This window comes from Hemicordylus capensis, chromosome 1, assembly GCF_027244095.1.
Source record: "Hemicordylus capensis ecotype Gifberg chromosome 1, rHemCap1.1.pri, whole genome shotgun sequence".
Lineage (NCBI taxonomy): Eukaryota > Metazoa > Chordata > Lepidosauria > Squamata > Cordylidae > Hemicordylus > Hemicordylus capensis.
Window position 1 is genome coordinate 5,021,942 of NC_069657.1, and position 14,648 is coordinate 5,036,589.

The following is a 14,648-nucleotide window of genomic DNA, read 5'->3' on the forward strand; positions in this document are numbered from 1 at the left end:
TATCCCTCCTGAAGAGAGATTTCCCCCCCTCAATACTGACAGATTCCTTATTGTTCATAGCTCCCATGTGAGGAGGTGTTAGAAAGAAACTTCCATCCAATAAACTAAACAGTAAGAATCTCTATGAAAAATCTCTCCTTAAAAGGGATAAATTATTAAACTTTAAAAAAAATATTTTGACAAATTATTAATTCCTGCCTATTAAGATTTATATGCTATAATATTATGAACATAAATATTTATTTATTTAAAACATGTCGACCCCACCCCTTCACCTCCCTATTGTTCCGGTATTTACTGTGTTTTATGATCTGAGGTTTTCAGTTCTTCGTTTGTATATGACACTCCTGATCTTCTACATTGTGTAGCCCTTTTTTGGATCCGGTATACATCCTATCAGTGAGTTGCTTGCTACATTTTTCTTGTCACCAGATAACATATCCTATAATTTTTTCTAATGTCCTTTTAAATGTATTGAAAAATTCTGGTATATGCTGAAGCATAACCCTGTGTTGTTTTGAAAAGAAAAGAAAAAGATCCAGTGTTTCCTGAGTTATCTGCCTCTGAGGTCCCCATCGTAACAGGGTAAAGCCAATGAAGGGTGAGTATCAGGTTACAGGCCTACTCACAAGTAAGAGTAAAGTCTATTCATGAATGAAGATGGAGTTTTAGTAGGAAGTAAGGGTATACCCCTACTCATGTGTAGATGGTCAGCTGTACTCATTACCTGTAAGTGTGAGGTCTACTCATAAGGATGTAAGGTCTATTCATGAATAAGAGTGAATGGTCTGCTCACAATCAAGGATGCAAGGTTTTCTTAGTAGTAAGGTTGTGAGTCTACTCACAAGTAATGGCATGGAGTATACTTGTAAGGGTAAGGTCTACTTATGTGTAAAGGTGTGGGTGCATGGACCCTCATTTCTAAAGCAGCAAAGTATTTACAGCTTATATGGCATGCATGTTAGGATAGGCACCTTAACTTGCAATTTCCATGATTTTTAGAGCACAGCTGAAAATTGAAAGCATCTTAATTCTCACCTTAAACTGAAGGTTTTTGGCTGAATGGTTGCTTTTGCTTATTAAACATATCTCCTTCAGTATCTCAAAAAAACTATCTTGAGTGTTTATAATATGCAAATTTATTTAAATGCAATAATTCATTATCTTAAAGGTAAATGATTAGTCAGTTAAAAATAGTCAGTTGATAGCCTTAATTGTACTGAAGGTAAAGTGAGTTAATATAACAGCATTGTTGATGGTATTTGAGCTGGGAAGGCCCAATTATGTATGCAGTCATCACTTGATGTTGGAGCTACTGAGCAATGTACAAGCATTTGTAAACAGGCCTCAAGCCTCAACAGCCCTATATCTCATAAGGAACTGATACAATACTATGAAACCATTCAAGCAGATGAACCACAAAATATACAGGTTTCCCCGTTTTTATTCTGCTGTCCTTGTTCCTGGGAGCCTTTACTTTTGTCCTTCTAGCCACCGTTTTCCAAAACTCCAAGGTCATCTCTCTAAGCTGGGCAAACTAGCTCTCAGAGGTCTCTAATCTCTTCAGGGCACTTGAATACTATCCACCAGGCATTACAGGTTTCACAAATGAATCGTCACTAGGCCAGGTTGGTTGTGGAGGTTCGCTCACCTCCTCATCATGCAGGTCGTAATAGCTCAGCTGGGGTGAATAGCTATTACGCCGCATTGGCTGCGCCTCCTCCCCCAGCTTTGGAAAGGAAGATTCCGAGGTCTGCTGATGTTGAGATAACAACAGCTTGCCAGTTTTAATGTTGACAAAGCTTCCTTCCTCCTCAGCAACAGGACTATACATCATCTCCAGGTCATCTCCCATTTCTACACATGCCATGGTTTCACTCATGGTAGCCTCACTTAGGTGGATACTTAGCACTTTCTCAGCATCATTGATAGATGGCAATTCACCCCAACTCTGCTCCCTGCTAACACTTGATTCACAATTTTGAGGTGGCCGACTGCTACGGCGGGATTCTTGACCTGCAGGCACTTGGCTGCCATGCCGAGACTCTTGTGGTCTTTCTGCTTCCTTTTGGGTTGGGACTCCTTCTGCTGTATCTCTGTAATCTCCCAGAAGTGAGGTCATATTAGTCTGCTGACTATGGCTTATTAATAATTTGCCAGTTCTTCTGTTCAGCCATATTCCATCTTCCAAAGAAATTATACTGTAGGTCTGTTGAGCTTCATCCTCCCCTACTGTATATACTGTATATCCTGAAGATGAGCTCTCCAATGTAGCTTTGCTTTCACAGTGACTAGGCTGCTGGACTTGGCTTTCTGATGTTTTGTCTGTGTTGTTGCTATACTGATATTCATCACTCAGAGGCTGCTGGCATCTTGGTTGGAGTTCCGCCTCCACATCCAACCTGCTACCCTGTTGAGACGCTGGCAGGTCTGCCAGTTGGCTGCCCTTCCGGGAGGCCAGCACCTCTGCCAGTTGGCTGCCCTTCCGGGAGGCCAGCACCTCTGCCAATTGGCTGCCCTTCCGGGAGGCCAGCACCTCTGCCAGTTGGCTGCCCTTCCGGGAGGCCGGCGCCTCTGCCAATTGGCTGCCCTTCCGGGAGGCCGGCGCCTCTGCCTGTTGGCTGCCCTTCCGGGAGGCCGGCACCTCTGCCTGTTGGCTGCCCTTCCGGGAAGCCGGCAGATCTGCCAGTTGGCTGCCCTTCCGGGAGGCCAGCACTTCTGCCTGTTGGCTGCCCTTCTGGGAGGCCGGCACTTCTGCCTGTTGGCTGCCCTTCCTGGAGGCCAGCACTTCTGCCTGTTGGCTGCCCTTCCGGGAAGCCGGCACTTCTGCCTGTTGGCTGCCCTTCCGGGAGGCCGGCACTTCTGCCTGTTGGCTGCCCTTCCTGGGGGCCGGCACTTCTGCCTGTTGGCTGCCCTTCCGGGAGGCCGGCACTTCTGCCTGTTGGCTGCCCTTCCGGGAGGCTGGCACTTCTGCCTGTTGGCTGCCCTTCTGGGACGCCGGCAGATCTGCCTGTTGACTGCCCTTCCGGGACACTGGCAGATCTGCCAATTGGCTGTCCCTTCGAGATTGCGGTACATCCTCTTGTAGGCTCCCTCTTTGGAACTGTAGCACATCATCCTGTTTGCTGTCCACTAGAAGTTTCTGTCCTGCTTCATCACCCTCAAGAGTGAGTGGCCCTTCAAACAACTCTGCTGCTGCTTGACTCTCTGTCTGGAATTCATCTTTGTCAGTTTGCTGCTGTACTGAATCAACAGTTTCATCCTCTAGGCTAGGAGGTTTCTCAGGTTCTGTCTGTTCTACTTTAGGCACAGCACTTCTTGTTAGACTTCCTTTCGGTGTGAGTTTTAGTTTTCTTGCTATGTAATCCTGAAGCCAGCTCCCCTCAGTTTGCTGACTACTAGATCTCATTAATTTGCCAGTTCTTCTGTTTATCCAGGTATTTATCTCTAGTGAAATAATGCTATATGTTTGCTGAGCTTTCTCAGAAAAAGAAGGTTTTTGTTTTGGTTGAATTTTCCCATTTTCAAGAGTTGGCACTTCAGATTCTTTTTCAGCACCAAAGTTGGATTCTGGCTCCAGTGGCTGCTGGCTGCTTCTCTGGGATTCCTGACCTAGTGGTTGCTCACCACCACTGTGAGATTCTTGTACAATTCGCTGTTGACTGCCCTTTTGGGTCTCTGGGAGTTCAACCTGACTGGATCTCTGCAACTCTGGCACCTCTCCTTGTTGACTACCCCTTCGGGATTCTGGCACAGGGGGTTCATCACTACCCTCCTGAGGCACTGGCATAGCAGGATGCTCACCTGGCTGCCGAGACTCAGGTGTGATGGGCTTTTCGCTGGCTCTGCGAAACTCAAGTGAAAGAAGCTGTTCACTGGTCCCGCAAGATTCAAGCACAGCAGGCAGTTCACTGGCCCCAAAGAAGTCGGGTGCAGCTGGTGGTTCGCTGGCCTCACAGGACTCGGGCATGGTGGGTAGTTTGCTGGCCCTGTGGGATTCAGGCATGATGGGTGGTTCACTGGCCCTGCGGGACTCAGGTGCAGCAGCTGGTTCACTGGGCCTGCGGGAGGCAGGTGGTTCACTGGCCCTGCGGGACTCAGGCACAGCAGGCTGTTCGCTGGCCCTGCGGGGATCAGGCACAGCAGGCAATTCACTGGCCTCACAGGACTCCGGCATGGTGGGTAGTTTGCTGGCCCTGCGGGACTCAGGCACAGGAGGCAGTTCACTGGCCTCACAGGTCTCAGGCATGGCGGGTAGTTTGCTGGCCCTGCGGGATTCAGGCATGATGGGTGGTTCACTGGCCCTGCGGGACTCAGGTGCAGCAGTTGGTTCACTGGGCCTGCGGGAGGCAGGTGGTTCACTGGCCCTGCGGGACTCAGGCACAGCGGGCTGTTCGCTGGCCCTGCGGGACTCAGGCACAGCAGGCAATTCACTGGCCTCACAGGACTCCGGCATGGTGGGTAGTTTGCTGGCCCTGCGGGACTCAGGCACAGGAGGCAGTTCACTGGCCTCACAGGTCTCAGGCATGGCGGGTAGTTTGCTGGCCCTGCGGGATTCAGGCATGATGGGTGGTTCACTGGCCCTGCGGGACTCAGGTGCAGCAGCTGGTTCACTGGGCCTGCGGGAGGCAGGTGGTTCACTGGCCCTGCGGGACTCAGGTGCAGCAGCTGGTTCACTGGGCCTGTGGGAGGCAGGTGGTTCACTGGCCCTGCGGGACTCAGGCACAGCGGGCTGTTCGCTGGCCCCAAAGAAGTCGGGTGCAGCTGGCGGTTCGCTGGCCTCACAGGACTCGGGCATGGTGGGTAGTTTGCTGGCCCTGCGGGATTCAGGCATGATGGGTGGTTCACTGGCCCTGCGGGACTCAGGTGCAGCAGCTGGTTCACTGGGCCTGCGGGAGGCAGGTGGTTCACTGGCCCTGCGGGACTCAGGTGCAGCAGCTGGTTCACTGGGCCTGCGGGACTCAGGCACAGCGGGCTGTTCGCTGGCCCTGCGGGACTCAGGCACAGCAGGCAATTCACCGGCCTCACAGGACTCCGGCATGGTGGGTAGTTTGCTGGCCCTGCGGGACTCGGGAACAGCAGGCAGTTCACTGGCCTCGCAGGACTCAGGCATGGAGGGTAGTTTGCTGGCCCTGCGGGACTCGGGAACAGCAGGCAGTTCACTGGCCTCGCAGGACTCAGGCATGGGGGGTTGTTTGCTGGCCCTGCGAGACTCAGGAACAGCGGGCTGTTCACTGGCTCTGCGGGACTGTGGCACAGCGGGCTGTTCACTGGCCCTGCGGGACTCAGGTACAGCTGGTGGTTCGTTGGCTTCACAGGACTCAGGCATACTAGGTAGTTTGCTAGCCCTGCGGGATTCAGGCATAACAGGTGGTTCACTAGCCCTGTGGGTCTCAGGTGCTGCAGTGGGTTCGCTGGGCCTTTGGGACCCGGGGATGGCAGGTGGTTCGCTGGGCCTCCGAGACTCAGGCACAGTGGGCTGTTCACTGCCCCAGTTGGATTCAGGCATAGTCGGCAGTTCACTGGCTTCGCAGGAATCGGGTGCCGCTGGTGGTTCGTTGGCCTCGCAGGACTCAGGTGCCGCTGGTGGTTCGCTGACCTCAGACTCAAGCCCAACAGGTAGTTCACTGGCCCTGAGGGACTCGGGTACATCAGCTGGTTCACTGGCCCTGAGGGACTCGGGTGCAGCTGGCGGTTCACTGATCTCACAGGACTCAGGCACAATGGGTGGTTTGCTGGTCCTGCGGTACCCAGGGGCAGCAGGTGATTCACTGGGCCTGCGGGATTCAGGCATGGCAGGTAGTTCGCTGGCCCTGCGGGACCCAGGGGCAGCAGGTCGTTCACTGGCCCTGCGGGACTCAAGCACAGCAGGTGGTTCACTGGCCTCACAGGAGTCGGGTGCAGCTGGTGGTTCGCTGGCCTCACAGGACTCTGGCATGGTGGGCAGTTTGCTGGCCCTGCGGGGTTCAGACATGATGGGTGGCTCACTGGCCCTGCGGGACTCAGGCATAGTGGGCAATTCGTTGGCCCTGCGGGACTCAGGCACAGTGGGCAGTTCACTGGGCCTGCGTGACCCAGGGACGACAGGTTGTTCGCTGGGTCTGCGGGACCCAGGGGCGGCGGGTTGTTCGCTGGGTCTGCGGGACCCGGGGGCAGCGGGTTGTTCGCTGGGCCTGCGGGACCCGGGGGCAGCGGGTTGTTCGCTGGGCCTGCGGGAGCCAGGGGCGGCGGGTGGTTCGCTGGGCCTGCGGGAGCCAGGGGCGGCGGGTGGTTCGCTGGGCCTGCGGGACTCAGGTGCATCAGGCAGTTCGCTGACCTCATAGGACTTGGTCATGGTGGGTTGCTCACTGGCCCTGCGAGTCTTGGGCTCAACAGGTTGTTGTTGTTTTACTTCTTGTTCAAGCATATCTTTTTTCCCTCTGTAATACTGAATCCAACTCTCATTAGTCTGTTGACTTTGGTTTCTCATTAATTTGCTAGTTCTTCTGTTTAACCAATTAGTTGCCTCAAAAGAAATGATGCTATATGTCTGCTGAGCAAATGAAACCTTTTCTCTAACCTGCATTGTCTTCCTATCAGGAGCAGTGGACACCTGAGGCTCATTTTCATCACCTGCCTTGTATTCTTCTGCCTCTCGTGGCTTCTGGCTATCACACTGGGCTTCCTGTCCCATTGTTTTCTGACTATCATATTGGGATTCTTGAAAATCAGACTGATCACAAGCCTGTTGCAAATCTTTCAATTCAAGTGAGAGGCTATCGTGGTAGACGTTTTCTTTGAGTTGCTGATCACTATCATGATAGTCTTCTAGCTGAGCAAGAAGACTGCCTCGGTGGAGTTCTAGAATCTCAAACTGCTTGGTTCCACGGTGGGAATCTTGCAGGTCAACTGGAAGACTGCTCCGATGGAATTCCTGCATCTCATATTGCTGGCTATCATGATGAATATGTTCTAAATTAGTTGGGAGACTGCCTCGATAGTGGTTTTGATGGTCAAGCTGCTTGCTGCTACGATGGGAATCTTTAAGTTCATCTGGTGGGTGGCCAGGGCAGATATTAGATGCTTCAGGTTGCTGGCTCTGAGAGCACAGACCTTGTAGCTGAACAGGAAGATTACCCTGCTGGATTTCTTGCAGGTCAGGCTGCTGGCTGCTACGATGGGAATCTTGCCATTCTAATGCCACACTAGTTTTTCTACTTCCAGTGATATCTGTCTGTAGACCTTTTTCGGACAGCTCTCTCCTCAAACTCTCTGCACTGTCTGTCTGCTGAGACTGATCAACTTTAGTTTTCCGTACTTTTCTGCGATGCTTTGTTCTTTGTTCCTCTGACTTGGATTTTTCTGCTTCTAGTTGTTCGATGCTTTGGCGGGATTCCTGGCCTATTCGTGTCTGGCTGTCAATTCTGGATTCCTGTGCCTCTGGCTGTTGAATACTGTGGCGAGATTCTTGTACTACAGGCTGTTGACTACCACGCCGGGATTCATGTGCTTCTGGCAGTTGAATACTGTGGCGAGATTCTTGTACTGCAAGCTGTTGATTATCACGTCGATATTCTTCTCCCTCTGGCTGTTGAATGCTGTGGCGAGATTCTTGTATTGCAGGCTGTTGACTATCACGTCGGGATTCCTCAACCTCCAGTTGTTTAATACTGTGGCGAGATTCTTGTACTGCAGGATGTTGACTACCACGTCGGGATTCTTCTCCCTCCGGCTGTCTAATACGGTGGCAAGATTCTTGTACTGCAGGCTGTTGACTATCACGTCGGGATTCCTGTGCCTCCGGCTGTTGAATACTGTGGCGAGATTCTTGTACTGCAGGCTGTTGACTACCACGTCGGGATTCCTGTGCCTCCGGCTGTTTAATACTGTGGTGAGATTCTTGTACTGCAGGCTGTTGACTACCACGTCGGGATTCCTCAACCTCCGGCTGTTTAATACTGTGGCGAGATTCTTGTACTGCAGGCTGTTGACTATCACGTTGGGATTCTTCTCCTTCCGGCTGTTTAATACTGTGGTGAGATTCTTGTACTGCAGGCTGTTGGCTACCACATTGGGATTCTTCTCCCTCCGGCTGTTGAATGCTGTGGCAAGATTCTTGTACTGCAGGCTGTTGACTATCACGTTGGGATTCTTCTCCTTCCGGCTGTTTAATACTGTGGCGAGATTCTTGTATTGCAGGCTGTTGACTACCACGTCGGGATTCCTCAACCTCCAGTTGTTTAATACTGTGGCGAGATTCTTGTACTGCAGGATGTTGACTACCACGTCGGGATTCTTCTCCCTCCGGCTGTCTAATACGGTGGCAAGATTCTTGTACTGCAGGCTGTTGACTATCACGTCGGGATTCCTGTGCCTCCGGCTGTTGAATACTGTGGTGAGATTCTTGTACTGCAGGCTGTTGACTATCACGTTGGGATTCTTCTCCTTCCGGCTGTTTAATACTGTGGCGAGATTCTTGTACTGCAGGCTGTTGACTACCACGTCGGGATTCCTGTGCCTCCGGCTGTTTAATACTGTGGTGAGATTCTTGTACTGCAGGCTGTTGACTACCACGTCGGGATTCTTCTCCCTCCGGCTGTTTAATACTGTGGCGAGATTCTTGTACTGCAGGCTGTTGACTATCACGTTGGGATTCTTCTCCTTCCGGCTGTTTAATACTGTGGTGAGATTCTTGTACTGCAGGCTGTTGACTACCACGTCGGGATTCCTGTGCCTCCAGCTGCTGAATACTGTGATGAGATTCCTGTACTGCAGGCTGTTGGCTACCACATTGGGATTCTTCTCCCTCCGGCTGTTTAATACTGTGGCGAGATTCTTGTACTGCAGGCTGTTGACTACCACGTCGGGATTCCTGTGCCTCCGGCTGTTTAATACTGTGGTGAGAGTCTTGTATTGCAGGCTGTTGACTACCACATTGGGATTCCTCAACCTCCAGTTGTTTAATACTGTGGCGAAATTCTTGTACTGCAGGCTGTTGACTACCACGTCGGGATTCTTCTCCCTCTGGCTGTTTAATACTGTGGCGAGATTCTTGTACTGCAGGCTGTTGACTATCACGTCGGAATTCTACTTCCTCCGGCTGTTGAATGCTGTGGCGAGATTCTTGTATTGCAGGCTGTTGACCATCACGTCGGGATTCTTCTCCCTCCGGCTGTTGAATGCTGTGGCAAGATTCTTGTACAGCAGGCTGTTGACTATCACGTCGGGATTCCTGTGCCTCCGGCTGTTTAATACTGTGGCGAGATTCTTGTATTGCAGGCTGTTGACTACCACGTCGGGATTCCTCTGCCTCCGGCTGCTGAATACTGTGGTGAGATTCTTGTATTGCAGGCTGTTGACTACCAGGTCGGGATTCCTCACTCTCCAGCTGTTTAATACTGTGGCGAGATTCCTGTACTGTAGGCTGTTGACTATCACATTGGAATACCTCTCCCTCCAGCTGCTGAATACTGTGACGAGATTCTTCTACCGCAGGCTGTTGACTACCATGTCGGGATTCTTCTTTCTCCAGCTGTTTAATACTGTGGCAAGATTCTTGTACTGCAGGCTGTTGACTACCACGTCGGGATTCCTGTGCCTCCAGCTGTTGAATACTGTGGCGAGATTCTTGTACTGCAGGCTGTTGACTACTCTGTTGGGATTCTTCTCCCTCTGGCTGTTGAATACTGTGGCGAGATTCTTGTACTGCAGGCTGTTGACTACCACGTCGGGATTCCTGTCCCTCTGGCTGTGGAATACTGTGCTGCAGTTCTTGTATTGGAGACTGTTCTATTTCTGTATTCTCAGAAGAAATTATATCTGTTTCAGGTTTCTGTATTTGCTCCTCTGCATCTCTGGTCATTGCAGGTCTTTTAAAAGGACGTAGAATTTCTGAAAGTGATGTTAGTTCCCAAACAACACTTGTTTGCTGACTTCTGCACATCATTTCAACACCAGTTATACTGTTGATCCATCCTCGTTCTTCCTTTGTATCTACTTTATCCAAGACTTGTCCTTGGAAAGACTTTTGATTCTGGATGGACTGGGGGCTAATGGACTGCTGACTGCTATGCCGTGATTCCAATCTCTCTAGTTGTTGGATTTCCTGTTCCTCTACCTGTTGACTACCATAGTATGGGTCTCGTCTCTCTGGTTCTTGTGTACTATGCTGAGATTCCTGGCTCTCTAACTGTTTGCCTCCATAGCCAGGTTCTTGTGCTACAGACTGTTCGATTTCTGTTTCTTCAGGAAAAATGATCTCCTGTTTAGATTGCACTCTGGAAGACTTTTGGCTCTGTATAGGCTGGTAGCCAATGGATTGCTGACTGCTATGACGAGATTCCTGACCTGGAAGCCGATGGCTACTACAAAGGGATTGTTTTCTAAGAGATGTTGTGCTACTTTTTGCACTGCCAGAAATATCTGTCTGCTGGCTTTGGTCCACCAATTCTTTCCGCTTAAAAATGCTCACTTTGCTATCAGTCTGCAGAGACTGGTCCAGAATATCTTTACTAGGAACTTTTCTCTTTGGGGATTCTTGCTCCATTATAGGTCCAGTATCCCCACTTTCATGGTGTTGGCTCATCTCATTGTTATTTTCCTCATTGATTTCATCATTACATTTCTGCTCCTCAACATCTAGCATTTCTTCATTTCCAAGCATTTCCTGGTCAAGCCTGGGTTCAGAGTCATCCATTCTTCCTTTCGCCTACAGACAGCTAAACTAGTTACTGAGGTCCTGAGGCAACTGTTGCAACTTTGGCAAATCTTGTTCCTTTCTTCTGGGCCAATCTCCTTGTTTTTTTTTTTTGCTTTTTTTAAGTTACACATAAAGAAAACATGAGAGCGACCTTGTCTGATTCCAGTTCACGGGGGTTGTTTTATTCTTTTCATCAGGGCAGTGGCTTGTTTGTAGGTAGTGTCATTGTCGAAATAGATGGTATATCTTCTTTCTATTGACAGCCAGCTGGAATCATGGCCCTTCTATCAAAGCAAATAGCTCTGAATAAACTGGTCACTCACTCTCTCTGTGGTGGTCTTGATGGTCTTCCTTTTCTCACTCCGACTGCCTTTGTTCTAGAAGTTTCAACAGGTGGTCTGTGACATCACTGCCTGTTCTGCTCCAGCCATTGATCTTATTGAAAGAAGGGAAGGCCTGGACCAAGGCGCTTGATCCAAAGGAGTTCTTAATTATTGCCATTCAACTGCAGAAATGAAAGCCTTAGCAGTTCCAAGACACTGGCACCACAATCTGCCGCCTGCCGGAACTGATATTAAGAGGAGGTAACTTATAGCCACTTCCATTTAACAGCACTCTGAACATGTGGTGTTAAGGCTGGTCAGCTCTTTAGATGCTGGTAGAAGCTGGTGAGCTTTTTCTCTCTCAGTTGGTTTTGTTCCCATCGTTTGAACTCAGCACCCCAACAGCTCACATAACAGTAACCATTAGCTAATGGTCCTAACAGGCTGCTGGGGTGGTGGTGGTGGTGGTGGCGGCGGCAAGGAGCTGCAGTTGCCTCGGCTTCCCAGCACCTTCATTTGCCTCTCTCTCCCGCATCTCATCCTGGCCCACCCCAATGCTAACCAGAGCTGTGCTACCTGCAGCCTGCCCCTGCACAGCTCTACCTGACAAATGGTCAGCCTACAGGCAGTGTGGCTCTCGCTAATGCTGGGGTGGTGCGGGATGGGAGAGAGAAGAGCAAGCAGAGCTGCCAGGAAGCAGAGGCAGCTGTGCCTCCTTTGGTGCCCCCAGGCTCATTAGGATGAGCCGCTACTGACAGAAACCTGTGACAGGGGTCCCTCTTTATCCCTCTCCCCTCCTTTTCTTATATGTTGTTACTTTGATGTAGACTATAAGCCTTTAGGGAGGAATAAGTCACTTTTATTTATTATTTATTTGATTTATTTAACATATACCGCCCAAAACGCAAGTCTCTGGGAGGTTTGCAACAAAACAATAAAAACAACAAATAAAAAGGTTAAAACATTACAATAATTTAAAATTTAAAACATTAAAACTATTAAAAATAATCAAACTATTAAAACAATATTTAATTAAAAGCCTGAGTGAACAAATGTGTCTTGACTGCCTTTTTTAAAGTTATAAGAGATGAGGAGGCTCTTATTTCAGCAGGAAGTGTGTTCCAAAGCCTCGGGGCAGCAATGGAGAAGGCCCATCTCTGAGCAGCTACCAGACCAGTCGGTGGCAACTGCAGACAAACCTCTCCAGATTATTTCCATGGGCGGTGTGGTTCATAGCGAAGAAGACGTTCTCTTAAATACACAAGGCCAAATCTATTTAAGGCTTTATAGGTTATATAAACCTATATAAAGCTTCTATTTTGTGCAGACACTTATTGGCAACCAGTATAGATCTTTTAAGATAGGAGTGATCTCTCTCCAAGATGACCCAGAGACCAATTTGGCAGCCGCGTTCTGGACCAACTGCAGTTTCTGGACTACGTACAAAGGCAGCCCCACATAGAGTGCATTGCAGTAGGTGACCAGCAAATGTACTACTGTTCTGACTGTTGTGTTGTTTTAACTTTTGTATGGTGCCTAGTAAAGTTGATGGACTTATTAAGTAATAAATGAAGAGGATGACAATGAGAACATCCAAACAAACAACAACAACAAAAGACATCCCACATGGACTGTAACCAAAAAGGTAAATGGTAAAAGTAAAAACATTTGATATTTAAGTCGTATTTAAGATCCAACATTGAAACAATTAATGTTTATCATGTACAAGGGTCTGATGCATACTGTTGTTGCTGACAGGATAATCTTTGGTAATTCTGATTCACTGCCAATAACACATAGCTCTGGAAGTTGACCACATTAAATGAAGAACAAATTCAGTAAAAACTGATGGGCAGCTGGTCATGGATGGACATTTTGTGGAATCAGATTCAATGGAGTTCCAGATTGATTATATTTATACCAGGAGTTATCAAAGTTGGGTCCCCAGATGTTGTTGGACTACAACTGCCATCATCTTTAGCCACCATGCCTGAAGACCCAAGTCTGAGAACTCCTAATTGATACTTTGCCCTTCAATATGGATATTTCCAGGGCAGCTTACAAAATTTATCATTTGACAATGAATCAAATTCACCAGGGATTTTCATATGACGTTATAATGCAATTGAAATACCACTCTTTTTCTTTTGGACAGCCTTGTGCAACAGGTTCTTGCACAATACACAATTTGTTTTAATTTCATATTTTAAACAGCTAATTTGACTGGTTGTCATCTCTGACACACACAAACAAGCACTGAATTTGTGAACAATGTACCTAGGAAATAGCTTTATGCTGAGTCATTGGTTCATCTAGCTCAGTATTGTCTATACTAACTGGCAGTGGCCCTCCATGTTTTCAGGCAAGTGTCTTTCCTAGTGCTACCTGGAGATGCCGCCAGGGAGTGAACCGGGCACCCGATACATCGATCCAGGTGCACTACCACTAACTAAGCTGTAGTCCGCTTCCCATTCCTCTTTGCTCTGACCATCTGGTGGAGAGCCAGACTCATGGTAGGAAGCATGCATTGTCCCCTTTGCTGAGCAGGGTTTGCCTTGCTTTGTGTTTGGATGAGTGACTACACGTGAGCACTGTCTGCTATAAGATATATCGCTTAGGGGATGGGGCTGTAGCTCAGTGGCAGAACATTGGCTTGCATGCACAAGGTTCCAGGTTCACTCCCTGATATCTCCTGTTAGCGGTGAGAAAGGCTCCTGCTTGAAATCTTGGAGAGAAAGTGTGGACAATACTGAGCTAGATGGACCAATAATCTAACTAAGTATAAGGCGATTTCCTATGCCTCTTCTAACACCCCCAGGAGTGTTGAAGTTCCATACCCAGCAGCAGTTATATGGCAAAGAGAAGAATGAGCACATAAGAACAGACCTGCTGGATCAGGCCCAGGGTCCCTCCAGTCCAGCATCCTGTTTCACACAGTGGCCCACAAAATGTTTCTGAGAAGCCCACAGGCAAGAGGTGAGGGCCTTCCTCACCGCATGCCCTCTCCTGCTGTTGCTTCCCTGCAACTGGTATTTAGAGGCATGGTGAAACTGGAGGTGGCCTGCCCTATAGCCACAAACAACTAGCCATTGATAGACCTGTCATCCATAAATTTGTCTAAGCCCCCTTTAATGCCATCCAAGCTAGTGACCATCATCACCACTTCCCGTGACAGAGAATTCCATATATTTGTCTATGGGAAAGTGCTTCCTTTTGTTGCTCCTAAAATTCCTGGCCTTCCGTTTCATGGGATGACCCTTGTTTCTAGTGTTGTGAGAGAGGGAGAAATTTATTTCTGTCCACTCTCTCTACTCCATGCATAATTTTATACACCTCGATCATGTCTCCCCATAGTCGCTTCCTTTCCAAAGTAAAGAGCCCCAGATGCTGTAGCCTAGCCTCACAAGGAAGGTGCTCCAGGCCCCTGATCATCTTGGTGGCCCTCTTCTCTACCTTTTCCAGTTCTACAGTGTCCTTCTTAAGATGTGGTGACCGTAGTACTCCAAATGTGGCCCCACCATAGAGCTGTATAAGGGCATTATAATATTCACATTTATATTAGCAGGGTGGTTTGCCTTTTTCACAGATGTGCTCCCTTTCTGTCTTGCTATCTATCACCACTAGGGGGAGGAGTCTGCTGGTTGGAA

The 14,648-nt window shown here is 48.9% G+C and overlaps 1 protein-coding gene across 1 annotated transcript; it reads right to left on the reverse strand.

The window, feature by feature from the left end:
• Positions 1–1,414: 1,414 nt before the first annotated feature.
• LOC128323789 (serine/arginine repetitive matrix protein 2-like) lies at positions 1,415–11,108 on the reverse strand. The gene has a single exon (XM_053247556.1). It carries the CDS (start codon positions 10,673–10,675, stop codon positions 1,580–1,582), a length of 9,096 nt encoding a protein of 3,031 aa, XP_053103531.1. The 5' UTR covers positions 10,676–11,108; the 3' UTR covers positions 1,415–1,579.
• Between the last annotated feature and the right edge of the window lie 3,540 nt (positions 11,109–14,648).

Bases quoted from the DNA above. Each gene is read 5' to 3' on its own strand.
- LOC128323789 (XM_053247556.1), bottom strand. From the start codon at position 10,675: ATGGATGACTCTGAACCCAGGCTTGACCAGGAAATGCTTGGAAATGAA.